The sequence below is a fragment of the Aulostomus chinensis genome, chromosome 10, assembly GCF_037954235.1.
Source record: "Aulostomus chinensis isolate RoL2024-O1b breed Wild chromosome 10, RoL_Achi_v1.0, whole genome shotgun sequence".
NCBI lineage: Eukaryota > Metazoa > Chordata > Actinopteri > Syngnathiformes > Aulostomidae > Aulostomus > Aulostomus chinensis.
The window spans coordinates 11,156,833-11,183,898 of record NC_141329.1 but is presented as its reverse complement, the minus strand read 5'-3'; the positions used below and the strand labels follow the sequence as shown (position 1 = coordinate 11,183,898).

At 41.5% G+C, this 27,066-nt stretch overlaps 1 protein-coding gene across 1 annotated transcript in view; it reads right to left on the bottom strand.

Moving 5' to 3' along the window:
• Positions 1-517: 517 nt before the first annotated feature.
• sorl1 (sortilin-related receptor, L(DLR class) A repeats containing) overlaps positions 518-27,066 on the bottom strand; it is a 73,462-nt gene continuing 46,913 nt past the window's right edge. Inside the window, exons 13-48 of the mRNA XM_086216017.1 lie at positions 26,864-27,042; positions 25,673-25,859; positions 24,105-24,233; positions 23,579-23,664; positions 23,130-23,302; positions 22,764-22,895; positions 21,115-21,206; positions 18,561-18,807; positions 18,331-18,469; positions 17,910-18,083; positions 17,682-17,795; positions 17,482-17,604; positions 16,548-16,667; positions 16,251-16,376; positions 15,271-15,381; positions 15,027-15,158; positions 13,248-13,379; positions 12,979-13,113; positions 12,383-12,535; positions 12,069-12,236; positions 11,717-11,845; positions 11,336-11,462; positions 10,616-10,785; positions 9,048-9,160; positions 8,049-8,153; positions 7,889-7,955; positions 7,696-7,778; positions 7,513-7,603; positions 7,242-7,432; positions 6,455-6,574; positions 5,557-5,721; positions 5,259-5,433; positions 4,847-4,953; positions 4,463-4,655; positions 4,126-4,338; positions 518-3,609 (exon numbers count right to left, since the gene is read on the bottom strand). Coding sequence (XP_086072143.1) covers positions 3,542-3,609; positions 4,126-4,338; positions 4,463-4,655; positions 4,847-4,953; positions 5,259-5,433; positions 5,557-5,721; positions 6,455-6,574; positions 7,242-7,432; positions 7,513-7,603; positions 7,696-7,778; positions 7,889-7,955; positions 8,049-8,153; positions 9,048-9,160; positions 10,616-10,785; positions 11,336-11,462; positions 11,717-11,845; positions 12,069-12,236; positions 12,383-12,535; positions 12,979-13,113; positions 13,248-13,379; positions 15,027-15,158; positions 15,271-15,381; positions 16,251-16,376; positions 16,548-16,667; positions 17,482-17,604; positions 17,682-17,795; positions 17,910-18,083; positions 18,331-18,469; positions 18,561-18,807; positions 21,115-21,206; positions 22,764-22,895; positions 23,130-23,302; positions 23,579-23,664; positions 24,105-24,233; positions 25,673-25,859; positions 26,864-27,042 — 4,969 coding nt within the window. The 3' untranslated portion in view covers positions 518-3,541. The remainder of the gene's footprint in view (positions 3,610-4,125; positions 4,339-4,462; positions 4,656-4,846; positions 4,954-5,258; positions 5,434-5,556; positions 5,722-6,454; positions 6,575-7,241; positions 7,433-7,512; positions 7,604-7,695; positions 7,779-7,888; positions 7,956-8,048; positions 8,154-9,047; positions 9,161-10,615; positions 10,786-11,335; positions 11,463-11,716; positions 11,846-12,068; positions 12,237-12,382; positions 12,536-12,978; positions 13,114-13,247; positions 13,380-15,026; positions 15,159-15,270; positions 15,382-16,250; positions 16,377-16,547; positions 16,668-17,481; positions 17,605-17,681; positions 17,796-17,909; positions 18,084-18,330; positions 18,470-18,560; positions 18,808-21,114; positions 21,207-22,763; positions 22,896-23,129; positions 23,303-23,578; positions 23,665-24,104; positions 24,234-25,672; positions 25,860-26,863; positions 27,043-27,066) is intronic.

The following is a 27,066-nucleotide window of genomic DNA, read 5'->3' as shown; positions in this document are numbered from 1 at the left end:
ATTCCAGGTCAGGATTATTTCAATAAGTCAAACAGAACCTTTCAAAGCATCTAAAATTTTTTTTTTTTTAAAAGAAAGTAGTAAAATGTACATCCAATTTTGATTGTTTCAAGTTAAAAACATATATATATATATATATATATACATATATATATATATATATATATATATATATATTTATAGTTAATTTGGTTAAATACTTTCTGCAGAGGAATATACAGTAGTTGATGTGTGTCAGGATGATGAAATATCATTCAGTCATACGCAGCCTCACATTCCACTCCATTCATCCAGTTGTAAATTGTCACATTAGGTGAAGTTCAACTTTAAGCTGAAGGAAGTATGCTGAAATTTTTGACTGCCTACATGTTTGTGCATGCAAGATCAGACATGAGAGCTACCCATAGTCTCACTGTGTTCATAGTTTCAATGATGTTTGGGTTCATTTGAAATTCATTATCATTCCTCCCTTGACATACACACACAGTGCAAACGTAGAATAAAAGAAACAGCGGACCTTTATTTTCAGCATCTTTATTTCAGCATAAGTGGTTTTTAAAACACCTCACACTGTTTCTTCAAACATCTTGTTTTCTCTTGTAACCTCCAAGATAAGTGAGCAAGACATTAATATCTTCAAATGAGTCCAACATGATCAAACTCTGTGCCAAACAACATTTCGAAGCAAACTATTTGACAAGGAGTCGACATTAAGACAAGTGGGGAGCAAACAGTTACATAACAAACAATAATTACACTTTGTACATGTGTAAAAACCTGACTAAAAAGAGGCTGGCATACAGCAGCCTACACAGAGGGAAGCAGTGATCCGACAAAATTAAAAAAATGCCCTAACAATAACTTCCTCCTTAGCTTTGTGTTTGGGTAGAATGTGTGTGTGTGTGTGTGTGTGTGTGTGTGTGTATGTGTGCGTGCACGCGCACGCGCATGCACTTGTGTTCTATCATACAAACAGTACATTACATAGAAACTCAATGTGTCTCAATAAGGCATTATGTGGTAAAATGGAAACAGAGCAACAACACAGAGCAAAAAATTCCCAGAAGATTCAGATTTAAGGCCAAGAAACCGAACAATGTACCTCATGAGCAAGGCGAGGAACTGGAGTCAAGCTTAAGTCTGGAAGAAACCTTCAATGTCAGTAGCAACACTGTTTAAATAATCTGGAATGATGAAAAGAAACAATTCTGCAGAACATCAGGGTTCCACCTGACAAAGAAATGGTTTGGTCTGTTGCTCTGGTTAACAAATTGGGCTCTGAGGGTTGGAACACATCTGCAGAAGCCAGTCCACAGACAAACAACATCAAATAAAAAGCAGGTGTTGACCACAGTGGAATGGGTGCTTTACAAATTCACTGTGGCTCGAGTGAAGCACAAAGTGCACATCGACTTCACAGGTGGTCATAGCATAATGAGCCTGGACGATACCTTTCAAAAAATAGAAAATACATTCATGTAGACATCTGTACAAATGGGAAAAAAAACAAAAAAAAAACCCAAATTCAATAGCAAGCAGAACAGCCGTCGCTTCAAATGGCTCAAACACATTATTTCAGTTTAAGGACTACCGTACAGAGTCAGGTGAGGAAGGGGGCAGGAGCAGACGGTTTTCAACATTGACACATTTACAGACGTGCAACAATGAGCTTCTGTACATACAGAGACAATATCCTCATAACTTCATGACAGCTCCAGATTCCAACCAGTCTCAAAGGAAACTAGATGGCAACGAAAGAAATTTAAAAAAAATAAAAAGTACTCCCACCAAGCATTTACTGGTTTAAGGTCATGCAGATAGTTTTTGCTGTTTGTTCAGGTGCCTATGTTCCTGCCTCAATCCCACATGAAGGTGGATATAACTTCATTTAGTTCACAAAGTATTTTCTTCTGCAGGGCTCAGTGGAGTTTCAGAATTAGCCTGCAAGCTGCCATAGTATTGGTGAGGCGAGGGGTTGATGTCTGCTACTTTACCACTAGATGTCACTAAGTGTTACACACCAGGAGAAGCTTGCCAATTGTTGAGCGCGTCTCTTCATTAGATGTGAATTTTTTTTTAGCTAGCAGCCAACTGTACTAGCTTTCTATTAGCCAGGAGCTTGCTGCTTTGCTCACTACTATATTGGCAGCGGCTAATGTGTACCAGCTAAGTAACGTTTAACTGGTTAGCTTATTTTACAAAGATAAGCAGGCAGGTGACCTGACAAAATAAAACTATCTGCGTGGCTACATACTACTCGCGATACAGTATGTCAAAACAAGTATAGTAGCTTTGGATGAACTGACCACTTCAACCGCAATAATCTCACCAGTACCTCTTCACACCAGGTGTCTGTACCTGTTCAACAGTGCCGCCTAATCCATGATGGTGACGGTGGTGCTGCGCTGGTGTCCGCTCTGACACAGTTCCCTGAGAACCCCAACCACATTTCCTCTTTCAAGACAGCAAAACACAATGCTGGGGAGGGGGGGTGGTCATTAATGCTCCTGAATGAAGGACGAACTAAATACACATATTTCAGAATGATATGATGCAGCATTATGAGGAGAGGACATATTAAAAGCCAATATTTACAAATAGTTTAGAAACTTTCAGGTGACGCCTACAGGGAAAATCACTTCGCTCCTCCAAAAAAGCCGGGGATATTCTGTTATCATGGTGTGAAAAATATCTTTACATACAGACATATAACTGTGTGCTGGTGGTGGGAAACAAAAGTGTATCTCTATGAGGACACCACATTGTGTCACTAATCAATTTGATTACTGATTTGTTTGGTTAATGCATTTACAACAATCAACATTTACAACCTGGTGATCAAAGAAATAAAGAATTCAAAATCTGCAGATAATGCTCAATAATAAACTCTTCCAATAGCCTCACACGGGTCACCACAGTTACATATACTGCTATAGTACCCCACTGTACTATCACCAAGATACGTAACTAGAAGTGCTTCGCTGTTTTCTATTTGTACATTTTGTGTACAGCGTACATCTACAGATTCGCTTTTGTTAATGTGCATCTGTTTGTGTCTTTTTTGCATTCTATATTTCAGTCTCTGGATGCTTGTTTTGGCTTTAAGCAATGTACCACTCCAATGGCTAGCGAGTTTGCATTTCAATTAAGGTCTCTCTTTCCCCAGCGCACTTAACAAACCCCCATCTTTCACAGTTAGCGTCAATGTCCACAGCTTCCTCACAGTCCTTTTTTGACCCCATACATATATGTATTTATATATATTTATTTCCATATTATAAAAAATAAGTTATTGCGCATCCAAAAAAAGTGCATTGTATATTTGAAAAATATCTCTATCTCTCTTTACAATTTTCCATTTTTTCTTCGTATTTCTTGCTAATTGGGTGGTTTCCCCAACAAAGGATTAGGGAGGAGGGCAAAGTTTCCGCCTGTTTGCTCCTCACTCCATCGTGCCGAGCTGTTGATGGGCGTGAAGGGGAGAAGAGACGGGGGCAAAAGGGGGGGAGAGAGGAAAAAGGTCATGGAGAGATGTGTCTCGCTATGCAATGACCATGGGAACATCGTCTGAGAAGCCACTGATCATAGGTGCGTCTTCATCATCATCCCCTGGAGAGAACAGAGGAGGAGGCAAAGGTTAAAGCAGCACCAATCAACATCTTTGATGCTAACTATCGAGCTAAATGTTTGTAAAAAGTAGAAAAGATAATTTCAATGATAACGCATCACAACACTTTTAGGATTTCCTGCCAGCGAACCCACAGGTCATCAACCGTGTTTCCAGCAAAAAAAGGCTGCTGCTATTAGCTTCAACAGCTAGTTTTCTCACTCGCGTCACATGAAACAATTCATCAGAGAGTAAAACACAGAAGAAGGCTGTCAAAACTGTGAACATAAATTCTACAAGTTAGGCTGTTCTAACAAAATATTAACATTGTGTGCCAATAGTGATCCAATTTACTAATCAGACATTGATTATGTTATGGGTTGGTTAAACTATGTGCCTCCATACAAATGTCTCCGCACCGCATTTTATTAGTAGGAAAAAAGTATTCAATTGGAATCGGTAGATACTCAAGTTGCAGTACCGAAAAAATATCTCAATACATAAAAAAGTGATGTTACCAAGTTCGTCTCCAGAGGAGAAGATCGCAGAACCCAGGCGTGAGTTGTAATGGGAGTTGGCGAAGGCAGTAAAATTGTTCTGCAGTCGGCGGTGTCGAAGATAGAGTGCCACCAAGCCTCCGCAAACTCCGAGCAGCAGCAAGAATAGGACGGGGACCACCACCGCTGCCATGTCCCCAGAGTGTCCGTCACTGCGGGATGCATCACTGGCCCCTACAAATAAGAAATAAAGTTTGTCATGTCTCAATCTAAATATGTGACCTATACTCACAGTCATGTCTTAGAATAGGAGTGTGTGTGTGTGTGTGTGTGTGTGTATGTGTGTGTGCTCCAGTACCTGCTGTCAGCTGGTTATACAGCAATAGGGCAGGCTCCCCACATAGCTGACCATTGAGCAGGCAACACGCCTGCACAGAGAAGGTGTAGTTGTGTCCAAGTGACAGGCTGCTGATGCGAAAGTAGGTCTCTGTGGTGTTTCCCAGGTAGGACGTCTGGTTGGTCACACTGTCGTACACGTGCACTTCATAGCCCTGTAAACAACAGAGCATGAATGTGACTGAGGAGATATACCAACAGATAGGATTACATGATTATTATCATAAAACGGTTCTTCATCTGTAAGAGAGGAGAAACCTCTCTGTGCAAATTTAAGTGTCGGAGGAAACACTGAAGAGGTGCAGGATGTTAAAACAAATACAGATATCAGTCTCTGGGGTCTCACCCGGCTCTCGTTAAAGACCTTCTCTCTGACAGCCAGGCTCTTCCAGAACAAGAATACGTGGTCTTTCTCTGTCAAAATCTTCAGGGCTTCAGGAGCTGGGAGAGGAACTGTGGCAGAGGGACAAATGTGTAGTGATCAACCTGACGAAAGTGTGGTAGGAGCTTCATTTTGTCGCGCTAAAAGGCCTGAACAAATACCAAATATAAACTTTTCATACATGACTTGACTCTACACTTTCTTTTTTGTAGCATCATTTCACAATTTACTGCCCCCCAAAAATCATAAATTACATTGAATTAATATTACTTTGCAAAGTGCTGAACAATTGGTTTTATCTGAGAAACAGACGGAGGGTTTCTTTTCTAAACAAGGACAAGGCCAGTACTCTGCCGATTATTTTGATGACGTGTACCTGTGCTCAGAGTGAAGCTGGCCTCCTTGCTCATGTTACGTAGGCGGACAGAGATGCTGTAGCGTCCTCCGGGCTCCAGGCCCTTCAGCAGGTACTCCACTGTGTTGTTCTGAGTGGTCAGCTTGTAGTCCATCTCCACTTTGCGAATTACGTCGCGCACGTGGATCGCATAAGTCTCCAAGGAAAGAGAGAGGACACAAAAACACATATGATACTACAGCAGTTGTTGGGGTGTTTCAGTGTGTAGGTGAGCCTGTGTTTGTGCCAGAAGATGGATCTTGTTCACATAAAGTTGTACCAGAGGTGCGTTCGGGGCATCGTAGGGCGGCTGCCACTTCAGCGTGGCCTGCGTCTTGTCTACTCGCACACGATGGAGGTTCCTGGGTGGCAGCCTCTCGTTGGGAATCATTTTCACCACGGTGTAGTCAGATGGGGGACCCAGGAAGGGAGAGACAGCACGCACCTACAGAAAAAGATTAGTGTCGCAGAAGAGAGACAGTAAATGATAGACGTCGACACACTACTGGACTATGATAAGGAGATATTGAGTCATCTAGCTATAAAATAAAAGCAAAATTTTCCAACCCTTTGGAGCATTGTAACAAATACTATTGCAGTACACATACTGTATATTTATTCACCACCAGGTATTACTGAGAGCTGCTCTGTGTGATTATCAGCCTGTGCAACATTGTGATATAAATACAAAAACAACTTGTCAGTCTGGCGGTCAAGGAGCACAATGAAGAAGCTGCAGTTAGATTCACTCTCCACTTTGATCAACGTGAATGCCACTGCTCTTGTTGCAGCTCATGATTCCCAGTAACACCTTTAACTGTCAAACTTAATGCTGAATTATTTCCATGTCTGCTCGGACTTCTTTCCATTCTCTCTTTGGGAGAAGTGGGACGGTTGAGGATAATCTAATCCTCAAAACTCCCTTCATGTAAGTTTCAGTTGAAATCAATGTAGTTTCAAGCAAGAAAAAAAATGTTGAGAGTGGAAAAACACCTTTGAATGGACTGAAAGACTTCAGACTCAAGCCAGGATGACAGCTGTAGGAGCACTGGATTGATTCTGGGCTTAAGTAAATAGAAAATAAGTGGTGCAGCTCCGTGTTATTAAGGATAAAGGCATGTAGACATTCCTGCTAAGGTAACTAGCATCAGTCTATAAAGGAAATCCTGACAACTCACCAGGATGAGATACTGTTCATCACTGTCGACATTGACTGTCAGGCTGGAGGAAGTTGTGTGGACCACACGAGGACTGTGGTACAGGTCAAGGAAGGATGTGGAATAAAACACCCCGTACGACTACAAGTAAAAAGACACAGAGCTCAGTGTTTACGTTTCTGTAGCAAGTTCGTAACGGCCTCTTAACTGAATCACGCCTGGGTTTAATTTACACATCTGACACATTCATTGAGGGCTTCTGACCTCTTAAAACAAGGCAAAGTCGACTTGCAACTTTTTGTCATCTCTTTCTAAAGTAATTTCATGGAAAATAACAAAATAAATGATTACTATATTTTTTGTGATCTTATATAGTATAAATACTAATAAATACTCGAGAAAGTTGACGGGTTACTACATTGCAGCCCATAATTGACTGAAATAAATCAATGTACTCTTTATTCTAGAGAAAGTTAAAAACTACTCACTGTTAATTCTTAATATTCTAAAAATACATTTAAAATACATATTGTTTTGTCCATTGACTGTATTAATTCATTTCACTAATATTATTGGTTGCTCCATCATTTTCTCTAACAGAAACAAAAACATTATCATGCCACTATTGGAAAAAGTCCACACAAAGATTTCATTAATAATTCGAAAAAAAAAAGTTGAATTTGTTACAGAAAACAGGTGTAGACAACAACAGTTGTATTAATCTAGTATATAACTGTTTTTATTAATTAATTAATGTATTTATTTTTAAGCCAAGTGCGCTGAAGAATAGGAGCTTTGTGTGTTGCACCTGCACAGGTGGTCCAGTGAAGGTCCAGCTACAGTCCACAGCAGTTTGGTTGAGGGCCCGCGCTTTGAGAAGGGGCTTTTCTGGTTGCATGCCGATGGTCTGATGATGGGATAAAGCTGTGGGACTGTCTCCTATGCTGGTGTGAGCCCATACAGCCACCTCATACACTGTCCCCGCTGTCAGGTTCACAGCTGGAGATGGACAGAACAGTGACATGCTGATCAGCAGCCGTCTCAGATGAATAAAAACACACTCGACAGGAATAAAGAACCTTTGAGGATCCTCTCTCTGACTGTGTAGTTCTTGCTCTCCTTTATGTGGGTGTCAAACTGCCAGGATAGAATCACAATGTACTGTTTAACCTAAGAAAAAGAGAACAACATACACAGGAGACCCATCACTTCGGTTCCATCTGGGGACACAATTTTTTTGTGTTCTTTCAGTGGACTCTTACCTCGTACTGAGAGTTGAAGCTGAACGACAGGCTCATGGAGTCTGTGGTGATGCTGTCTGCGATCACAGAGGGAGGAGGCAGAGCTGCAACAGGAGGATAAATGTCTTGACAAAGCTGCACAACCACCAAACTAGCAGTAGAGGGTGATATTACACAGCATTTGTGTCTAGAAGAGCGTGCATTTGTATGAGACCTTTCTTAGGTGTGATGGATTTCACCTCAGTCCAGTTCCCCACACCTCTACTGGTCACTGCCGCTACCTGGGACACATCAGCAACAAACCACACTAATACACACAAAACAATATGAAAAACTGAGGGAAGGAATAGTGTGTGTGTGTGTGTGTGTCTTACCCTGAACCTGTACAGAGTATCTGGCTGCAGCTCCTTCACTTCCGTGCTGGTTGTGGTACTCCTCTGCGACGTCCAATCAGATTCCCCTCGCTCAATGTACTCAACCTGGCATGGACAACACACACACACACACACCTTAGAATTCAAGCCACAATTTGATATTTTTAATTTCAAAAAACTAGTTTAAAAAACGATTTAAAAACCAGCCCCACAGCAGATTGTCAACAACAAACTGAGACAAACGATGACCGTGTATAACTGTTGACCCTAATTAGCTCCTTATAAGCTTAGCCTAAACCAGTGGTTCTCAAACTTTTTCTGTCATTCCCCCCCCCTTTGGAGGAAGAAAAATTTTCATTCCCCCCACGCCAAATTTTTTGACAAAACAGGCCATGTTTAACTTTATTGACCTATTAAAAATTACAAACATTCCTTCAGTTTTTCAAAACTAGAAAAAATGAAATAAAATGTGTTTCATCCCTGTCAAATATCTCTCCATTTTAAAAACGGACCTGACAACAGTTGCTATGAAAGAGGTTTAAAGCGCGCTTTGGTTCCGCTGTGAAAAAAATTCCAACGTCCAAACATTAGTTCCCCCCCTCCCCTTTTCCCCCCAGTGAGGGGGGATGTTTGGACGTCGGAATTTTTTTCACGGCGGAACCATAAACAAAGCGAAAGGTGAGGGGAAACTAATGTTTGAACGCCAGAATTTTTTTTGTGGTGGAACCATAAACAAAGCGAAAGGTGAGGGGGAAATAATGTTTGGACGTCGGGTGACTCGCACCCCCCTGGAATGCCTCCGCGCCCCCCCGGGGGGGGGCGTGCCACACACTTTGAGAAACGCTGGCCTAAACCAAAGAAACAACACACCATTTTGTTGTAATTCAACATGTGATCTTATTTCTCACAATGAGTACAATAACATGCATTACAAAGAGGACAGGCCGTCCATTTATGATGTTTCTATAATTATGCCTGAAAATGAGACGATGAACTCACAATGTATTCTCTGATGAGGCCATGTCCTTTATCAGGCGGGCTCCAGGAGATATCAACCGTCCCATCCTCACCATTATCACAAGACAACTGCAGGTTCCTGGGGGGGTCAGGGACTGCAGGACACACACACACACACACACACACACACACACACACACACACACACACACACACACACACACACACACACAAAGCCAGTTATGTGGCAACTGTTATACACGCAGGGCGATTTCTTATCAACAATCAAATCATGCCACAAGCAGATTCTGCATGTCTTCTTACCATAAGATGACAATGAGTCTTTTCTTCATGAGTTCCATCCTGTTTACATCCATGCACCCTATTTTTATTCCTGTTTATTTGAACAGCCTCTTGTTTATACGTGAATTATTGACCGTTGATTTTTTTATTTTAATATTTACATCTTGTTGTTCTTTGATTCATTTTTCTACTTCACTGACCTATTTTTCAATTTGAGTGATGTCAAAATGATCATTGACTCCATCACTACAGCAACCCTGATGTAAATTCCTCAATATGTTAATCTATTCATCACTGTGTTTTGCCAAATTATGTTTTTTTATAAGATTTTATTCATGTGCTTTAGCAGAACAGTGAGTACATAAGCTCTGCTACAAATGTTTTGTATTTTTGTGACAATCCTGACTGCTCTTTTATTATTTATTTGCATTTGAATCTAATTTCCAGGCTGTTGGATGATGCATAGCTGACAGCTCAATCAATAATTCATCTAACTCCTCTAATTCAACCTCTGACACTGTTCAACTTACCTGCTTTTTCTTCAAGCAGTACTTGAAGCTCTTACTAGTGAAACTTTTTGAATTCAAACTAGAACTCAGTGTGTGTGTAAACACAACCACCAAACATCTGCTAAAATACCTATCAATCCATCCATCCATCCATCCATCCATCCATTTTCTTCCTCTTATCCTGTTAAGGGTTGCTGGGGGCTGGAGCCTATCCCAGCTGCCGTCAGGCGAGAGGTGGGGTTCACCCTGGACAGGTCGCCTGTCCATCGCAGGACCAACACATGAAGACAAACAACCATTCACACTCACAGCCAAACCTACAGTTAATTTAGGGTGTTGAATTAGCCTGATGTTAAAAATGTATTGCTTGTATGAAACTTACGAGTGAGTGTGAATGAAGCAATCAAAGGAAAGGAAATCAAAGAAAGAAATCTCGTCCCTTCTTGCATAATTTTGGACTGTGGAAGCTGGAGTTCCCCAGACAGATCCCATGCAAGCACAGGGAGAACATTCAAACTCCACACAAAAAGACCTCGTGCTCAAGCCAGGGCTTGAACCTGGAACTTTCTTGCTGTGAGGTGAGAGGGCTAACCCCTGCACCACCGTGCCGCCCTAACATACCTAATTTTGTACAAAAAAAAGTTACTACCACTATAAATGAACATAAATTAAAAATTAAGACTTTCAGGGGACTGTGATATTGTAAGTTCAGCATCACTCTAAATGTGTTTGTGTGGTTGGAGGAAACACTGACCTTATTGAGTCATAGTAAGAGAAAATCTATCATGAAACACTCACATCCTTCCGGCGTCCTGACTGTGATCACTTCGTTGGTTTTGTGCAGTTTGCTGAGGCACTGGGTGAGAACCTTCATGTGGTAGGTGGTGTCTGGTTTCAGGACTGTCAGTTTGTAGCTGGTTTTGTTGCTATGGGTGTCCATGATTGTCCACTGCTGGGTGCCGACAAGTCTGAAGACGGAAAAACAGGGTGAGGGATGTCAGGGCATCATGGTTAATAATCACATCATTTGCATATGGGATCTGCATATAACGGCAGGGGATCAGCACAAACAGCTAAAAAGTTCAATCATAGAAAGCAGAGATTTACACATTGTTTAATTATAACTAAACTGGAGCTAAGTTGTTACTTAATATTAGAATCTACAAACTGATAAGTGGAAGTTTTGTTTGCTCAATAAAACACCTGATAAAGCTAATGTTAACTTAAAAATAGCTGACTTTAACATGAAAAAGCTACTGTGGAATATGATCAACATTTCAGACCTGACATCTAACCATTACATGACACTGAAAACAAACAACAAACAACAAATCATTACACCAAATCATGAAACATTATGTGATGAACAACAGATTAAATACCTCTTTCAAAGTCATCCATCTAAGAGCTAGTAATGCTGGTTTAACTAGTTGCTCCTCATGAGCCAGATGTCCAAGACTGAATGTGCAACTTCAGCGGTGGTTTTGAGATCAGCTGGTCTAAGAGTGTCTAGATCACCTGTAGTAAATGAGAAAGTAGCAGGAGTCCAAGGGAAGATTTTTGGGACGAGACCACGTCAGAGTAATGGAACCCAACAAGTCTGGTGTCCATTGGAGGTTCTGAACTTTATAGGCCAGGGTGTCCACTAAAAGAAATGAGAGATTTGTGGATTGTTATGTTTGGATGGCTGACTTTAACTGTATGCAACACAGCCTGAAATGACAACTAACAATCAGCACATGACAGCACTGCACTGCATTTGAACCTAAGAGGAGCACTTAAGTGGTATCACTGACATGTAGAGTGGATGTGACTTTGTTATGAAATACTGAACAATTCAGTGTTAACCCTTGTGGATGGTCTAGGTAACTTCAGCAGCGTAGCGTAGAGGGAACCTACGGGTGCAGTTGTCCTCGTCACTGCGGTCGGAGCAGTCCAAGAAGCCGTCACACCTCTCACTGTCCAACACGCAGGCTTCACCATCAGCACAGCGAATTCCGTTCACACAGAACAGAGGCCCTCGGGTGGCTGCAGAAAGAATGTTTACGTGATTGTTGCATTAAATATTATTGAAACAACAACAAATTATACACTATATGAAATACAAGTGGGAGAACAGTTGGGTCAAACCAAAATAGTTCTTGGTGGATTTTAAGTTTTCATATGAATATAAAGGAAAGGTGTCTCTCCTCAATTGAACTCGTTTTGCCATAACACTGGTGATTGAGTGTTTCAGGGGTGAGAGACTCACGGCAGTGGGCTTCATCAGAGCCATCCTGGCAGTGGAGCTGGCCGTCACAGCGCTGCCAGTCAGGGATGCAGTGTGGAGGTCTGTGACACAAGAACTGACCCCTGCTGCAGTGGCCAGGGGCCGGCGGGTCCAGGGTGGGTGCTGGAGCCACTGTCACAGAGCCATTCACTGCAGTCAGAAAAAAAGGCACAACACAAGAATCGCGTTATCTTCAGTGGGTGCTTATTCAGTTTGGTTAATGAAGTCTGGAGGAGTAAAAATCACAACAACACAACCCACGACTACTTTGACTGATCAAGAGACCGAGGTCGAACCTGTGGGACATCCGAGCTCATCACTGCCATCAGGACAGTCGGCGTAGCCATCACACACCCACGTGTTGATGATACAAGCTCCAGAGCCACAGTGGAAACGGTTTGGGGCACAAGTGGAGGGCCCAGGGGCCACAGTGTGAGGAGTTACTCCACCTGCAGGGCAGAGGATTAGACTACTACTTAATCTGAATTTTATCTATGCTGAAATACAGGGAAACACTAGAGTACAATTTTAACTAAATTTAATTTGGAAATGAATGTTGATCTTTTAATGATATAAAGAAAAATGAATAATCAACAAACCAACAGATCTTAGGGTAGAAAGGTTTATGGTTTGTGTGTTTGAAATAGCTGAGATGTGGCTCAGAACATTTTGCCCAGTTATTAAGGAATCCTCCAAAACCTCCATGACATGAAAGAAAGCTCCGGTAAATGCAAGAAAACTGACCTAGAATTAACTTTCATGCACAGTCAAATGAAGTGTTTTTTTTTTTTTTTTTTATTTTCCATTTTGACAAAGACTATAAACGTCTAGGACATCAATGAGAATAATTTTAAGTGTTTATAAATCAAACCAAAATACAGAGCATGTGTACCTGTACACTGGGACTCGTCAGACCAGTCCCCGCAGTCGTTCTCGCCATCACATTTCCACCAGGTTGGAATGCAGCGACCATTTCTACACTCGTACTGGAAATACCTGGAGCAGCCGGGGACCTCAGTGGGAGCAGCTGACACACACAACAGAAATATTCTAGCATCAATGTTCCTGTACGTTCTCACAAGTTGAAACACAAATCAGAGGAACACAATCAGCAATCTGTTAATGATCCGGTCAAGTTTGTATTTAAAATGCAATACTCACCACAGTTGGCTTCGTCTGAGTAGTCGCCACAGTCATCCATGCCATCACATTTCCACTCCAGGCTCACACACACTCCATTTGCACACTGGAAGGTGTAGGCATCACACACCTTGCCAAACTCTGATGGTGTGGCTGAAAAAAAGACATAGAGGGGTGTGAGAGGACTTCTTGTTGAATGATTAAGCAGAATAAGCAAATACGAGGATGTTGACACTTTTAAGACAATAAAATTGTGTGTATCATTTGGGATTAAGAGAGTTTAAAACAGGGGTTTAGATTAGAATCCAGGAGCAGTAGTACTGTAGGTTGGGCTGAGGAACTAAGGGAATGAGAGAAACATCAGATCAAACAGATTCTACACAACTTGTTTTTGCACCCATGAAATGAAGCAGCTGTTACAGCATGAAACCATCAACACTCCCACGCTTTGCTGGCAACAAAGAAAAAGGGGAAGTTAATGTGAAAATGTACACAAGGAAAAAAAAAGATGCAGTGAAAGAAGTCCTGTACAAACACGTCTCCTGTTCTTGTTAAGCGTGTGTTTGTCAGTTGGGCTGTTTCAGCAGCTTTTACCTCACAAACATCACGGCTGCTGGCTGATTAATATTTTAGACATGCAGGAGACCAGATTTGTGCAACTCTATGAACAACATATTGGTCAAATAGCCAAAAATCAAACAATTCCACAATCCGGGCAGGGGTGGGTAAGTGGTACTGTAAGTGGTGTAGGCAGGTACAGCAGAGGGAATTTACCCAATTTACCCAACAGTATGGATTTGAGACTAATAACAACTAAACACACAATAAACAGCAAGGACAACTTAAGAAGTATTCGTATTGAAATCTTAAAATAGGGTGATATAGTATTACTGTCCATGCTTCAAATTCTCCAGTGAATCCAGCCCTATATCTGACGAGTCAAAATATGTTTCACTACTACTCAGCCCATAGGCCAGCTGATTAGTGGTTCCTCACAGGAAAAAGTGACTCTTGCATTATCATCATGATATTAACACTTATCTATACGGTTAAAGTAATCAGAGAGCCATTGATTGAAACAATCAGCGGTGTGACAAAATGACGTGTCGTGTTGTGGGAGAGTTCTCACTGGCTTTATTGACAGACCTATCGAATGTAAAATCCATGTGGAAGTGCAGGGATGTGACTGGAGACACCATCAGGTGATCGGAGAGTGTGTGTGTGTGTGTGTGTGTGTGTGTGTGTGTGTGTGTGTGTGTGTGTGTAGCTGCCATTGCACACTTTTTGTGACCGATACCTTCATCGTTTTCATGGCAGTAAATTCACACATTAAATAATAATTGCTGATGTGTGCAAGATTAGATGGTAGCCCACCAACAATGTGATCTTTGATTCAAACACGCCATGTTGATAATAATATAGTCCAGCACTCTCTGCTCCGATGGTGGAGAATGTGATAGAGAGAAGCAGTGATGAAATTGAAATGTTACATCATTTAAAATTCAAAGCTCTTTATGGAAGAATTATGGCTCACTACAGGAGCATGGAGGGCAATATTAGATATTCCAGTGTGAACGTTTATGATGATGGAAATATAATAAACATTTGATAGGAAGTGAAATTAAACATAGCATGCCAGTTTCAGGAACCCTTTTGTGCATACACAGCTTTTATGAACCCCGCCTCATAGAATTCTTTCAATTGTTTACTAAGGACGATGGCTGCTACACCCAGACGTTAGAGAACAAGAGTGACATAAACTCGAAGAGATGGGGTGCAGGCATAGAAATGTTTCCTCACCACATCCAGCATACTCTGCATCCTCATCTGATCCGTCTTCACAGTGTTTGATCCCATCACACACCAGGGACTGGAACAGACACTGGGCTCGGTTCTTACATACAAACTCCATATAGCGAGTACACAGGGGGTCTATGGTGAAGAGCAAACAGGATGATTCCATTCATAGCAATCCTGCTGGAGTATGGCTGCCGATGTTGTTTTGTGCAGCTGTTTAAAAATGCGACCCGATTTTGACACTCACCACAGTTGTGCTCATCAGCGCCGTCGGGACACTCCTGGATGCCATTACAGTGGGCGGTGGCTGGCAGGCAGGTGTCGTTGGAGCACAGGAAGCCTTTACATCGAGTTCCCTCTGGAGACATGCAGAACCATGCATATTACACACAAGTGTTGACAGAAAAATGCTGCTATCTAGCTGAAGATGCTTCTGATTGCAGTTGTATGGTTGGATACAGGTTTATGATTTTTAAGGGCAGATGTTTACAGCTGTTGACAGGAGTTCCCAGAGTCGCAGACAAGAAGACAAACAAACAGATTCCTTTTGAAGTGGAACATACAAAGGATATAAGAAAATTGGAGACAATCACCTGTAATCCCCTTTTCTTTCCTCTTAGTTATGAACAAACCCACAAGTGCTCCAGAACGCTTCAATGACAGGATGTCCCCCTCCAGAGGGCGAAAAAAACTAAATCAACTTTATTAACATTGTTATTATTATCATTTATCTTCCTTTGGAACAGAACATATTAAAATTGTGCTCATCCTGTTATCATCATTGCCAGTTTGTAGATAGAAATGTTTTAAGCTAAGCAGTTTCTAGATTTCAATAATGTTTCAGTTCCCCTTTCCCCAGACTCGTTAACAGAAAATCAGCTGTTTCACGAGACAATCACTTTCACAATCAATTGTGCCATACTTTGACTAATTCTCAAGTCAACAGATTTGAATGTGTTAGCAGCAAAACAATCTAAAGCTGCTTTAAAACATGGACGGATGTAACTTCTGTGCCCATGTTTAAAATTGACCGGACATACTTAAAAAATTCAGGTTAGTACTGTATGAGAAAAATTCACATTAGAATGAGCAAAAGAGTGTAAGATCACCACCTGTGCAGCTTGTGCATGAGAGGAAACCCCCACCATGTCTGCATCACACGCAAATGATAAAAAAATAGCACGTGATGGTCTACTGGTGTGTGCGTGTGTGGGAGCGTGCTGTTACCACAATATCGAGGGTCTTCATCCGAGTCATCCTGGCAGTCATCATCACCGTCACACATCCAGCGCCGTGGTATGCAGTGACCTGTGTGACACTGGAAACTACTGGCCTCACACGTATGGTGGCCCACTAGGGAACAAATAGAGTTGCAAAAACACACTCTTGTATTTGTCTCTCCTTGCGTGTAGTACAGAATACTATCATATTAGTGTAGTTCCTCTAGGATCCTACAGTATGGTGTTGTTTTATTCCACAGTTTTACATAATTATCTCTTGTACAGACAGTAACACAGCACTCACCTGTGCAGTTGGCCTCATCCGACCAATCTCTGCAGTCATTGTCTCCATCGCAGCGCCATGCCTCACGGATACAAACACCTCGTGCACACGTAAACTCCCCAGGACCGCACTGGTGAGACTCTGTCGAGAAATGTAGCAACAGAGCTGTCAGTGCTTTGATGAAGGATGCAATCCTAGAGTCAAACGCGATAAAAACCTCTTTACATTGAAAAGCGACAATTGCATTTTGGCCTTAGATGGACAAAAATCATAACAATCATGTCCCCTGTGCTTACACTCACTTGCTGTATTAGCCAGGCTGCTAACCCCATAGCTAAAATTAAAAGTTTGTCAGTCAAGCGCAGGCTAATACGCAGATCTATTTTTCACTCCACAGAAGATACATTCTAACAACTCTGCTAACTTGTGCCTTTTCCTCAAGCACCACCGGCAGCTTAGTTTCACTTTATTCCACAACCATTAAAATGCTGACATAATCTTTTGAGCATGTTAGCATGCTAATACGAGCATTTAGCTCAATTAAAGCCCAACAGAGCACCCAGAACGATGGGTGAAAAGGCTGTCTTTCATAAGAATGAAAATAGACAAAAACTATTATTCATGTAAACTAGATTAAACCTGTAAAGACTCATGGAGCTCTACTCCATAATAAAACCATGCAGTGGTTTATTGAATACTACAGGCAGAATAGCCATAAGTCCAAGTTGACATCCAGCAACAATGTTTTTCAAATCAAAATGATGCAGATACCATCGTATTAAATGATCCATTTAAAAGTCTATTATCTGGAAAGCTTCAGAAGGTTTGCACAATTTAGCTCAAGATATACAGCGTTTTGAGAAAATGACTGAATCATTATTGTTGCACTGGTGAGTGGAGCATTGACTCGGCCATCTAGACAGACAGTAAGCAACCACTTGCAGAAACATCTTACCGCAGTGCTCCTCATCACTGTTGTCTCCACAGTCATCTTCATGGTCACATTTGAAGGCCAGTGGGATGCAGGAACCGGAAGCCACGCAGCGGAACTGGTTGGACGGGTCACAAGTGGTCGTGGCTGAAGATATGAACGAGTACAAATAAGTGCGTCATGGTTTACAAGCACACAAATTTTTTGATATTGTGGTAACTTACGACACTCCTGCTCGTCACTCATGTCTCCGCAGTCGTTGTCACTGTCACATTTCCAGATGCTGCTGATGCAACGGCCGTTAGAGCAGCGGTACTGGTTGGGCAAACAGCTGCGTTCTGATAAGCAGAAAAACGATCACTTGTAACCATTATTTCAATAAGTACCTCACAGTGCGTAACGAGTATCAGCACCTGATCGTAATGATCTAGCAATGTGTGATTCTGCCTCACCAATCTTAATGCAGGTGTTGTTTTGGAGCTGGTATCCAGTGGGACATTGGCACTGCAACTCTCCACTGGGTGTGGTTGTAGTCGGAGTGCCATCCGGGCAAACGCAGGTGTGCCGGTGGCCAGGCTGAGGTAGACATAGCAGGCTGCATGGCTGGTCCACACAGGCATTGCGACCTGATGGAAAAGAGTTCCAAGACTTTGTGTGCACAATAAATTGTTGCTTTGTAAAAAATTACTGATAAAATCTTGCTAAAATTCTTAACAGATGTCCTGGGATTTCAGTCCAAATGCAGACATTGTGAGTGGTATGTGCTTGTTTTAACTTCTAAATTTTTAAGTGTCAAGATACTGACACAAACTCGCCTATTTCAGTAATAAACTGTATAACTGGTAGGGGCTGTGATTCAACAGCACTCCTCACCTCTGTTCTTCCCTTTATAGAAGATCTTCAGGTCCATGACTCCAGTCAGCCTTCCAACAATAAGCTCGTTGCTCTGGGCACCAGCTTTTGGAGCTTTGAATATCCCCATTCTGGACCAGTCATCCCAGTACAGATCATTCTGCAACCAATAGAAGCTTGTAAACACAGCGTTTTAGTGAGGCCTTACATTTCACACACATTCACTAGTTTACATATAAATATGGCCGCACCTTGAAGACAGCAATAGCATATGGATGGGGCAGCCCCTCCATGAGGATGCTCCGCTGACCCCCAGTGAAATCCGCCCTCTCAATTCGATCGCTGTAAGCTTCAGTCCAGTACAGCCAGTGATCATCAGCTGTTATCCCGTTAGGCCAGCGGACTCCCTCTGACACGATGCAGGACACATTGGTTCCATCCATGTAGCTCCGGTAAACACCTGCAGCCCGGTCTCCCCAGTCAGTCCAGAACATCAGACTGTAAGAAGTTTGTGGGGAGAAACAGATGAACTTGACTTCATCTAATTTCACTTTTTAAATTTGTAACAATAAGGTTCAGTCACATTTACACATAAAGACTCATTGAACAAAATAAAGCTAAGTCTGATTACAAGATTACAGACAAGGGGAAATTTTTTATCTTCTGGATTAAAATCTGTATGAATTAATTTATTCTAATCTTTTCTTGATGTGCACAGTGACAACTGTATCTTTTATGAGGCCCAGAATCATTCATGTTCAACACAAGAAGAAGCAGCAGCTAAAACTGGTCTACAGAAGTCCTGATACTGCAAGGCGAGGGGAGAAAGATGTGTGCAATATGAACAGTCAGATGATTTTATTCCAAATAAAAGCAGAACAATTTCCACAAAGGGGAACCAGCTGGGTGCTTTTATACATGTTGAATGACACATAAGTACAGGCTAGCGCTGAACAATGAACTGAATGTGCGATTATATCAGGATACGATAAACATGACTTTTAAAATCGGGAACGACACAATTACATTGTGGTCACGTGACCGGTAGCTAGTGAGATCTTTTTTTGATGCCCAATGGCTTTGGGGCTCGACTGAACAGACAGAGCACAAAGTTTGAGACAAATTAATTTCCAAGAGGAACAGCACATCAGTTTTGGTTTTAAAGGATATGTTGCACAGCATCGGGTACAGTGCAGAGCATGCCATGCCACCGCTGCGACGTCGCATGGAAATACCATGAACTTGTTTCAACACTTAAGGTCGCACCGTGAAGCTGCACACCACAGCTGCATAGCTAACATGTCCAGCGCCAGCGTGCAGAACAAAGCGAAAACCCTCATACAGAGATCTCTGAGCACCATGTTTGAAAGCGTCACTCCACACAGACGAAATTCAAAACGGCACATGGAAATCACTCAGGCAGTGACAGAGTTCATTGCTAAAGATATGGTACCTCTTTCAGTTTGTCTAAAATGTCACTGAGTTGCAATCAGCAAGCTGCATATAATTTTAAGTAGTTTTTTTCCTAAAACCTTGAAGCTTGTTGGCAGCGCTTAAGAAGTCTATGCTATATGTTTATACAATATCTTTTTTTGCACTAACTTTGTTCAAATTACCTACAGGCACAGTGGCAAAGCCTGAGCTGCAGGCTACAAGAAATCTGCACTTTTGTTGATGCCATTTGTTACAGTCTTGAATAAAGGTTTTGTTTTCAAGTTGTCATGACAGTTATTACATTCTCACAGGGCTGGAAGATAAAAACATGTTTGGAAAATAAACAACTGATATCTGAAACATTTATTTCATATCATGTATCTTTTAATTTAATTCAAACAAGTAGGCCCAGCATAAGGGATAGAAGAGTTTAAGTTACGTGTACAATATTGTGTTGGTCATTTTGAAATTATTCATTTTTTTGTTGGAAAAAAGTAGGATTTTTTTTAATCGCATATTAAATCAAAATTGCAATATTGGGGGGAAATAAATTGCAACTAGATTATTGTCCGAAGTCGTTCAGCCCTAGTACAGACTGCTTGTTCATCTGTTTGGAGGTTAATGTAAGACTAAGTTTAAGGTTAGAGACATAGTGGTAAGGTAAAAGCCTCAATCATTTTACGACAACAACGATGTGAAGGGTATGTATGCACTACTGTCAGAAAATTTAAATCAGCGGGGTTTTTTTTTCTCACTGATAATTATATTTTTCAACTGTAAACAAATAATTCATGGCTTCAGAAATCCATCCATCCATCCATCCATCCATCCATCCATCCTTTTTCTCCCGCTTATCCTGTTAAGGGTCACGGGGGGCCTGGAGCCTATCCCAGCAACCTTCGGACGAGAGGCAGGGTTCCCCCTGGACAGGTCACCAGTCCATCACAGGACCAACACATAGAGACAGACAACCATTCACACTCACAGTCACACCTACGGTCAATTTAGAGTATCAATCAGCCTCGTCCCCTCTTGACGTCTTTGGACTGTGGGAGGAAGCTGGAGTACCAGAGAGAACCCACACAGGAACAGGGAGAACATGGACACTCCACACAGAAAGATCCCGTGCCGGAGCCTGGGCTCAAACCTGGAACCTTCTTGCTGTGAGGCGACAGTGCTGACCACTGCACCACCTCAGAAATCACAAACTTCAATTCAGGTTATGCCTTATGTTGTTTTCCTAAACAAGAGGCCTGGGTATGAATTTCAGAAGGTTTTAATTAGAGTTACAGCGATCAGTCAGATCATCGATCGGTCACTTGGCAGACAATCGATTAGCAACAGCTTTGATAATCAATCATTTTTTGTTACCTCTCCTCAGGCAGGAGAACGAGAGCTCGGGGATGTTCCAGGATTGAAGAGTTGAGCAGGGTGTGACGCAGGTCCCCATCAGGGTTAGAAACCTTCCGATACAAAAGGAAAAATGCACATCTCATCCACGTCCTTTGTGTGAGGAAAAATCTCTGATTAAGAATACTACAACTTTGGAATAAGCAGTATAAAAAATTGACTCAACAGACAAAACTCCCTTCAAAATTTAGACTAGTTTAGCACTGACAAACACATTAAACACACCTTCAGTTATCAATGCTCAGTAAAATATGCTAAAACGTGAGGGATATTTAAATGTTATATGATGTTTTAACATATCATTAGTTAATAGGTCATGAAACATACACTGATGGCTCTGACAGGTCACACCACTCGCTGGAATCTGGACTATCTTTCCACTGCACTTTGAATCCAGTGAAGAGCAGAATATTGGCAGCCTGATTTGGCCCTGAATCTGAAGGTGGGCGATAACTAATCAGCTGGTGACTGAAATCAGATTATTACCATCTTAATCAGCCTTGACCGGATTGGCTGCATCCATTTCTGTGCCGGTCTAATTTCCAGATGCAGTACATTAAAGCACAGGGTGAAAGTCATGCACTGTGTCACTGCTAGTATGAGGATACACAGGTATTTCAATTGACAAGCAAGACCACAATGAACTGTGAAGGAGAAACAAACCTAGTTCATTATCATCAGCCCCTTGTAAACAGGTTAAAGAAACTAAAAAAGGCAACTCAGCTCAGGTATAAAACTACCGAGGGAGTAGAGCTAGCAAGCTGCAGGAACTAGAATGCGCAGGTGACACTTCTGAAACCACCCAAATCTTGCAAGAAATCTGCCATGGGAGAATCTCCAAAAATAACCACATTGCATGAATCATATTTGACAATTATTTTCTTTAATTTGGACCAGCAAAAATAACCACAGAATAAATTTCTCTCCTTTATCCCTCATTGTTGTGTTTGGGATGCCTCTTCCTGCTCTGTGCTTACAAATTCAAATGTCCTCTTGTGTCCCTGCAAATATCACATTATCTTTGTGAGGCAGCAGGATTCGTCACGTGAGAATCGATACCGCAACTGTTACACAGTGTGTCAGCCAAGAAAAAAATCTTTACTGATGGACACTATTCCATCATTGCACGGCTCTACACTGTATCTGATCTGCCAGTGTACACTGTCAGCTTGCTAGGTAGCTTCAACTTAATGTCACAGTTCACTCAACAGACCTATAATTACTGTATCTGTGCTTCCGATAGGCTTACAGATAGCCACTAGTCACTGGCCACCTAAACCTGTCATTTACCCATTTTACACAGTGTCAGAGCATAGTTTGAGAGTTATTGTGAGTCATACGTGTGATAAGGGCATGAGATTAACAACAGTAACTGTCAAATTGCATGTTCAATAAATACCAAGGTATGTACATTTAAGCTACTTCACATTAACATAGCTAAAAAGCCAGCATGCATCATTTGCACAACATGTAAAGCTAATATGCATGTAAGCATTACGAATTCCCACCACACACACACACACACACACACACACACACACACACACACACACACACACACACTGTATATACAGTACTTCATATCGTTGTATAATAGTTCCCTTGTGTACCTCAATCTTTTGTGCCCCAGCATCAACCCAGTATAGCAATCTACTGATGGGGTCAAAGGTCAAAGCCTCCACGTTCTGCAGGTCTTTCCTCACTACGACCTCCTGACCTGTGCTGCCATTCAGACACAAACGCTGCAGGAGAGAGAGAGAGAGAGAGAGAGAGAGAGAGAGAGTCAATGGACAGCAAACATACACAGGACACTAAGAACAAATGAGACAATGCTGAGCAGAATCTGTCCACTAGCTCCTCTTGAGTACCTCCACTCACATTATCAAGCCCATCATGAGTTTGGACACATGAAAAACAAGAAAATCTGTTGCTACTTTGCCTGAGTCTCAGAGGAAGTACTCAAAGTACTCATTAACCTGTATGGTGTCCAGTGAGATGTCCGCCCAATACAAGCAGTTCCTATCATAGTCAAAGTCTAAGGCCACAGCCTCCCTCAGGCCAGCCAGGGGCAGGGCCTGGTCGGTACCAGTGGCCAGGTCGTAGCGATGGATGGAGTTTCTCACAGCATACAGGATGAACTCGTTACTCTCTGGAAAACCAAGAAGACAAAACAATACAGAATTCACACACCATTGGGAAAAATCAGTAAAATAAGAGACAGACCGCTGACAGAGGAGAAGCTTGTACATAAAAATACTGAAATGTGCATAGTTTATCTTGAAGAAGCAATCACGTTTGAACCTCAAACTACAAACTACAGTTTATATGAGCTTAAGAGGACGATATATAATACACAGTTAAAACCAGTGCATTTTTGAGACATAAAATACAGTATCGAATGTATAAAAATGAAGTTTGAGTTTACCTCCGACAGGACAAGGCAGCATCTCTCCATCCAGTCTGGCTTCCACATCTCCTCCACTACAGCTGTCCCCTGGTACCTTCCTGTAGCTGCAACAGGAAAACACAGAACCCATGAATTTTACTGAGGTTGTCACTTGGTGGCACTCTCACCAAGCTGAACTAATGAAGGAAACTATTCTTACAACAAAACAGGTCAAATCTGAGCTTCTGTATTTGAGCTCAAATTGAATATAAGATATGTTAACGAATAACAGACAAAAAAAACACAATAGGGTCTTCGCTCCGGAGTACCTCCGGGCTCAGGCCCTAATAATTTCAATGTACAAATAGGTACATGAGACTCAATGGGACCCTGTTGATAGCAGCATAGAGGTGAAGATCCAAAAGAAAAAAAAAAAAAGACAAAAGCAGACCTTTATAAGAAATGCATTTTAATACGGATCTATTAGAGCTGCAGACATTATGCTAACCGAACCTTACAAATCAATCCCCAGCTGTTTTAGTTCTGATCATAGCAGCTGGCTTACCCTTTGCTGCGGCGGTAGGTAGTGCCGACAGGACATGGCACTGGGGGAGCATACAAGTCACCAGAGAACTCGGGGTCAGGCACACACACCTGCAGAGATAGGTCTTCACTCAGCTTGAAGCCGTAGTCACTGCAAAGATGAAGAGGAGGAAGAAATGAAAATTATTGCCAGCGCCTGGCCTGAATTATAAAACAGATTTATTATGAATTGTGAGGGGAGATTCAGGAGCAATAAAAGAAGTGCAGAGTGGGCTGTCCACTAGTGAAATTATGACATTTAATCACGCATGAGGTATCAGCCGTTAAGTGTCCTATAACTCTGATAAAACAGAAGCTCCACCAACATTCAATTTTATGCATACAGAATTCTATTTTTGTTAGCAAAGTAATTACTCTGACTATTGAAAAAAAATGGGGAGTAAAAACCTCAAAAAACATGATATGGGATGGTGACAGCTGTAAATCAAAGTTGAGGGCTAATTTGCAGTTTGGTTTTTAACCATGCTAGTGGCATAATTGTCTTTTAGTGCAGTCAGAGTGAAATATCTTAATAATTACGAGATGGATTAGATTTGGTCCAGACATTCCTCTTTTCCAGCATTTAAATCCTGATGACTGGTGATGGATTTGTCACCCAACCCCACCAAATAATTTTAGGTTGAGAATGAGATGTATGAATGAACATTTTGAAACTGACTGCTATAAATTATGGTCTGTATACTCATTTCCCACACACGAAAACCATCACATCAACATTTAATTTTGTTCCATTACCAAATACTATCAGAGCACATAAGATTTCCTGTAGCCTCCACTTTCCTTTGAGTACTAACAGTAATGAACTTGCTTACTTTTAGTCCTCAAGCCTTAATGCTAAGACCCTGTTAGCGTATTGACATTAGCAATTACCTTCAAACGTGTCTGAGTAAACACACTCAAGAAGCTGCCGCTACAGCTGCATCCTTTTAGCACCGATGTGTTATAACTACTTTTGTATTTAAAGTGAATAATCTTGTCCAATCAAACAGCCCAGTTCAGGAGTGATTTCATGGCAAGTTCAAGGATACTAGATTCTATCTAGATTGACCCAGCCAAAGATATTACAGAAATGTTAAACACACTTATTACGTTTGTGTAAATATATATTTTTAAAGTGTTTACAAGTCAGGTGGCACGATGGTGCAGTGGTTAGCACTGTCACTGTCACTGTCGGGTTCGAGTCCTGGCTCGAGCACGGGATCTTTCTGTGTGAGTCTCCATGTTCTCCCTGTTCCTGTGTGGGTTCTCTCTGGTACTCCAGCTTCCTCCCACAGTCCAAAGACATCAAGAGGGGACGAGGCTGATTGATACTCTAAATTGACCGTAGGTGTGGCTGTGAGTGTGAATGTTTGTTTGTCTATGTGTTGACCCTGCGATGGACTGGTGACCTGTCCAGGGTGAACCCCGCCTCTCGCCCGAAAGCCGCTGGGATAGGCTCCAGCCTCTCCACAACCCTTAATCGGGATAAGTGGAAGAAAATGGAAGGACGGATGAATGAATGGATGTTTTTTTGCAAGTCTTCAGCCTCACCATTCATAATCCTGGCGTGAGCAGGAGCAGTTAGAGATGGTGACAGGCCGGTCAAAGTCCTCTCCATTAAAACATGTAGCATGTGGTGTTCGCCTCTTAAATGTGATCTCTCTTCCCAACAGACACTCGTTACCATGTTCATCTGATGGGGACCAATGCTTGTAGTCTGCCTCAGAACAGGGCACCCCTGAAAGAGAACAGCAATAACATATTTCAGATAATTGACTAATGTTCCTAGTGTTCCGTTTGTCATTTATCTTTTCACTTTTTGTCCTAATTTTAATGGAGACAATTTGAAGCCACTGGATGGTAAATAATAGCTTGCTGACCATTTCACAGTAGTCGAAATGTATACAAATCCTGTGTTGGGGTAAAAATGTCTTTTTTTTTTTTTTACTTTTTACTTTAGCAAGTACTAACATCTACTACCACGATTTTGAAATAATTGCAATATTATATATATATATATATATATATATATATATATATATATATATATATATATATATATATATATATATATATACATATACATATATATATACACACACACACACACACACACACACACACATATACACATATATATATATCCCCATGTTTGAACAGTTTTCTTTACAGAAAATTATGTTATAAATGTTAGCCATAATTATCAGCTTCAGATTTCCCAAAATCCACAAGGAACACATGTTTGTTCTCCTTTTCTACTGCGGTTATAAATTAAGCCATAAGCTGCACACAATTGAATCTTCACTGCACTACCTTCCTGGCAGCCATGGCTACCCCGTGTGAGGCAACTATCAATATTTATTGTTGCTCATTTAATTACTCCAGGAAACATTTTATGCGCTCCTGCATTTCACTGAGTACCTTTTATCTAAGTATGCTTTTAATGAATGTGAAACTTGGCATCTAAAGGTCAGTAGTGTAGTCTTCAAAGCCCCATATCAGTCTAGCTCAACTGCAACCTGTTATCCAGACAGTGCATATTTTGAGAGATTTTTGCTATTTTCCTCTGGCATATTTACGTCTTTCACTTGGCAACCTGTAGAGGCTACAATGCTACTTGCTAAGCTAATTATTCTACAATTAATCTATCGATCAAACTTTATTTATACTGTATCATTTCATAAAGTTAAGCTCTCTACTCCTTCCACACACTCTGAACCTCTTTCTCTCTATCCCACCTACCCAGAACGTCGGAGGTGTTGACCTGCAGGATGAGCCAGCTGTGTCTCTGGTCAGCGTAAGACCCAAAGATGGTGAAGATTGTGCTCTTCTCCCCGGGCTCAGTCAGAAGCTGGTAAACATACACCTCCCTATTGGAGAACTTAAAGTCGGTCCACGTCTCGCCTTCGTTGGTACTGAACCTGTCAGACACAGCAGACACTGAA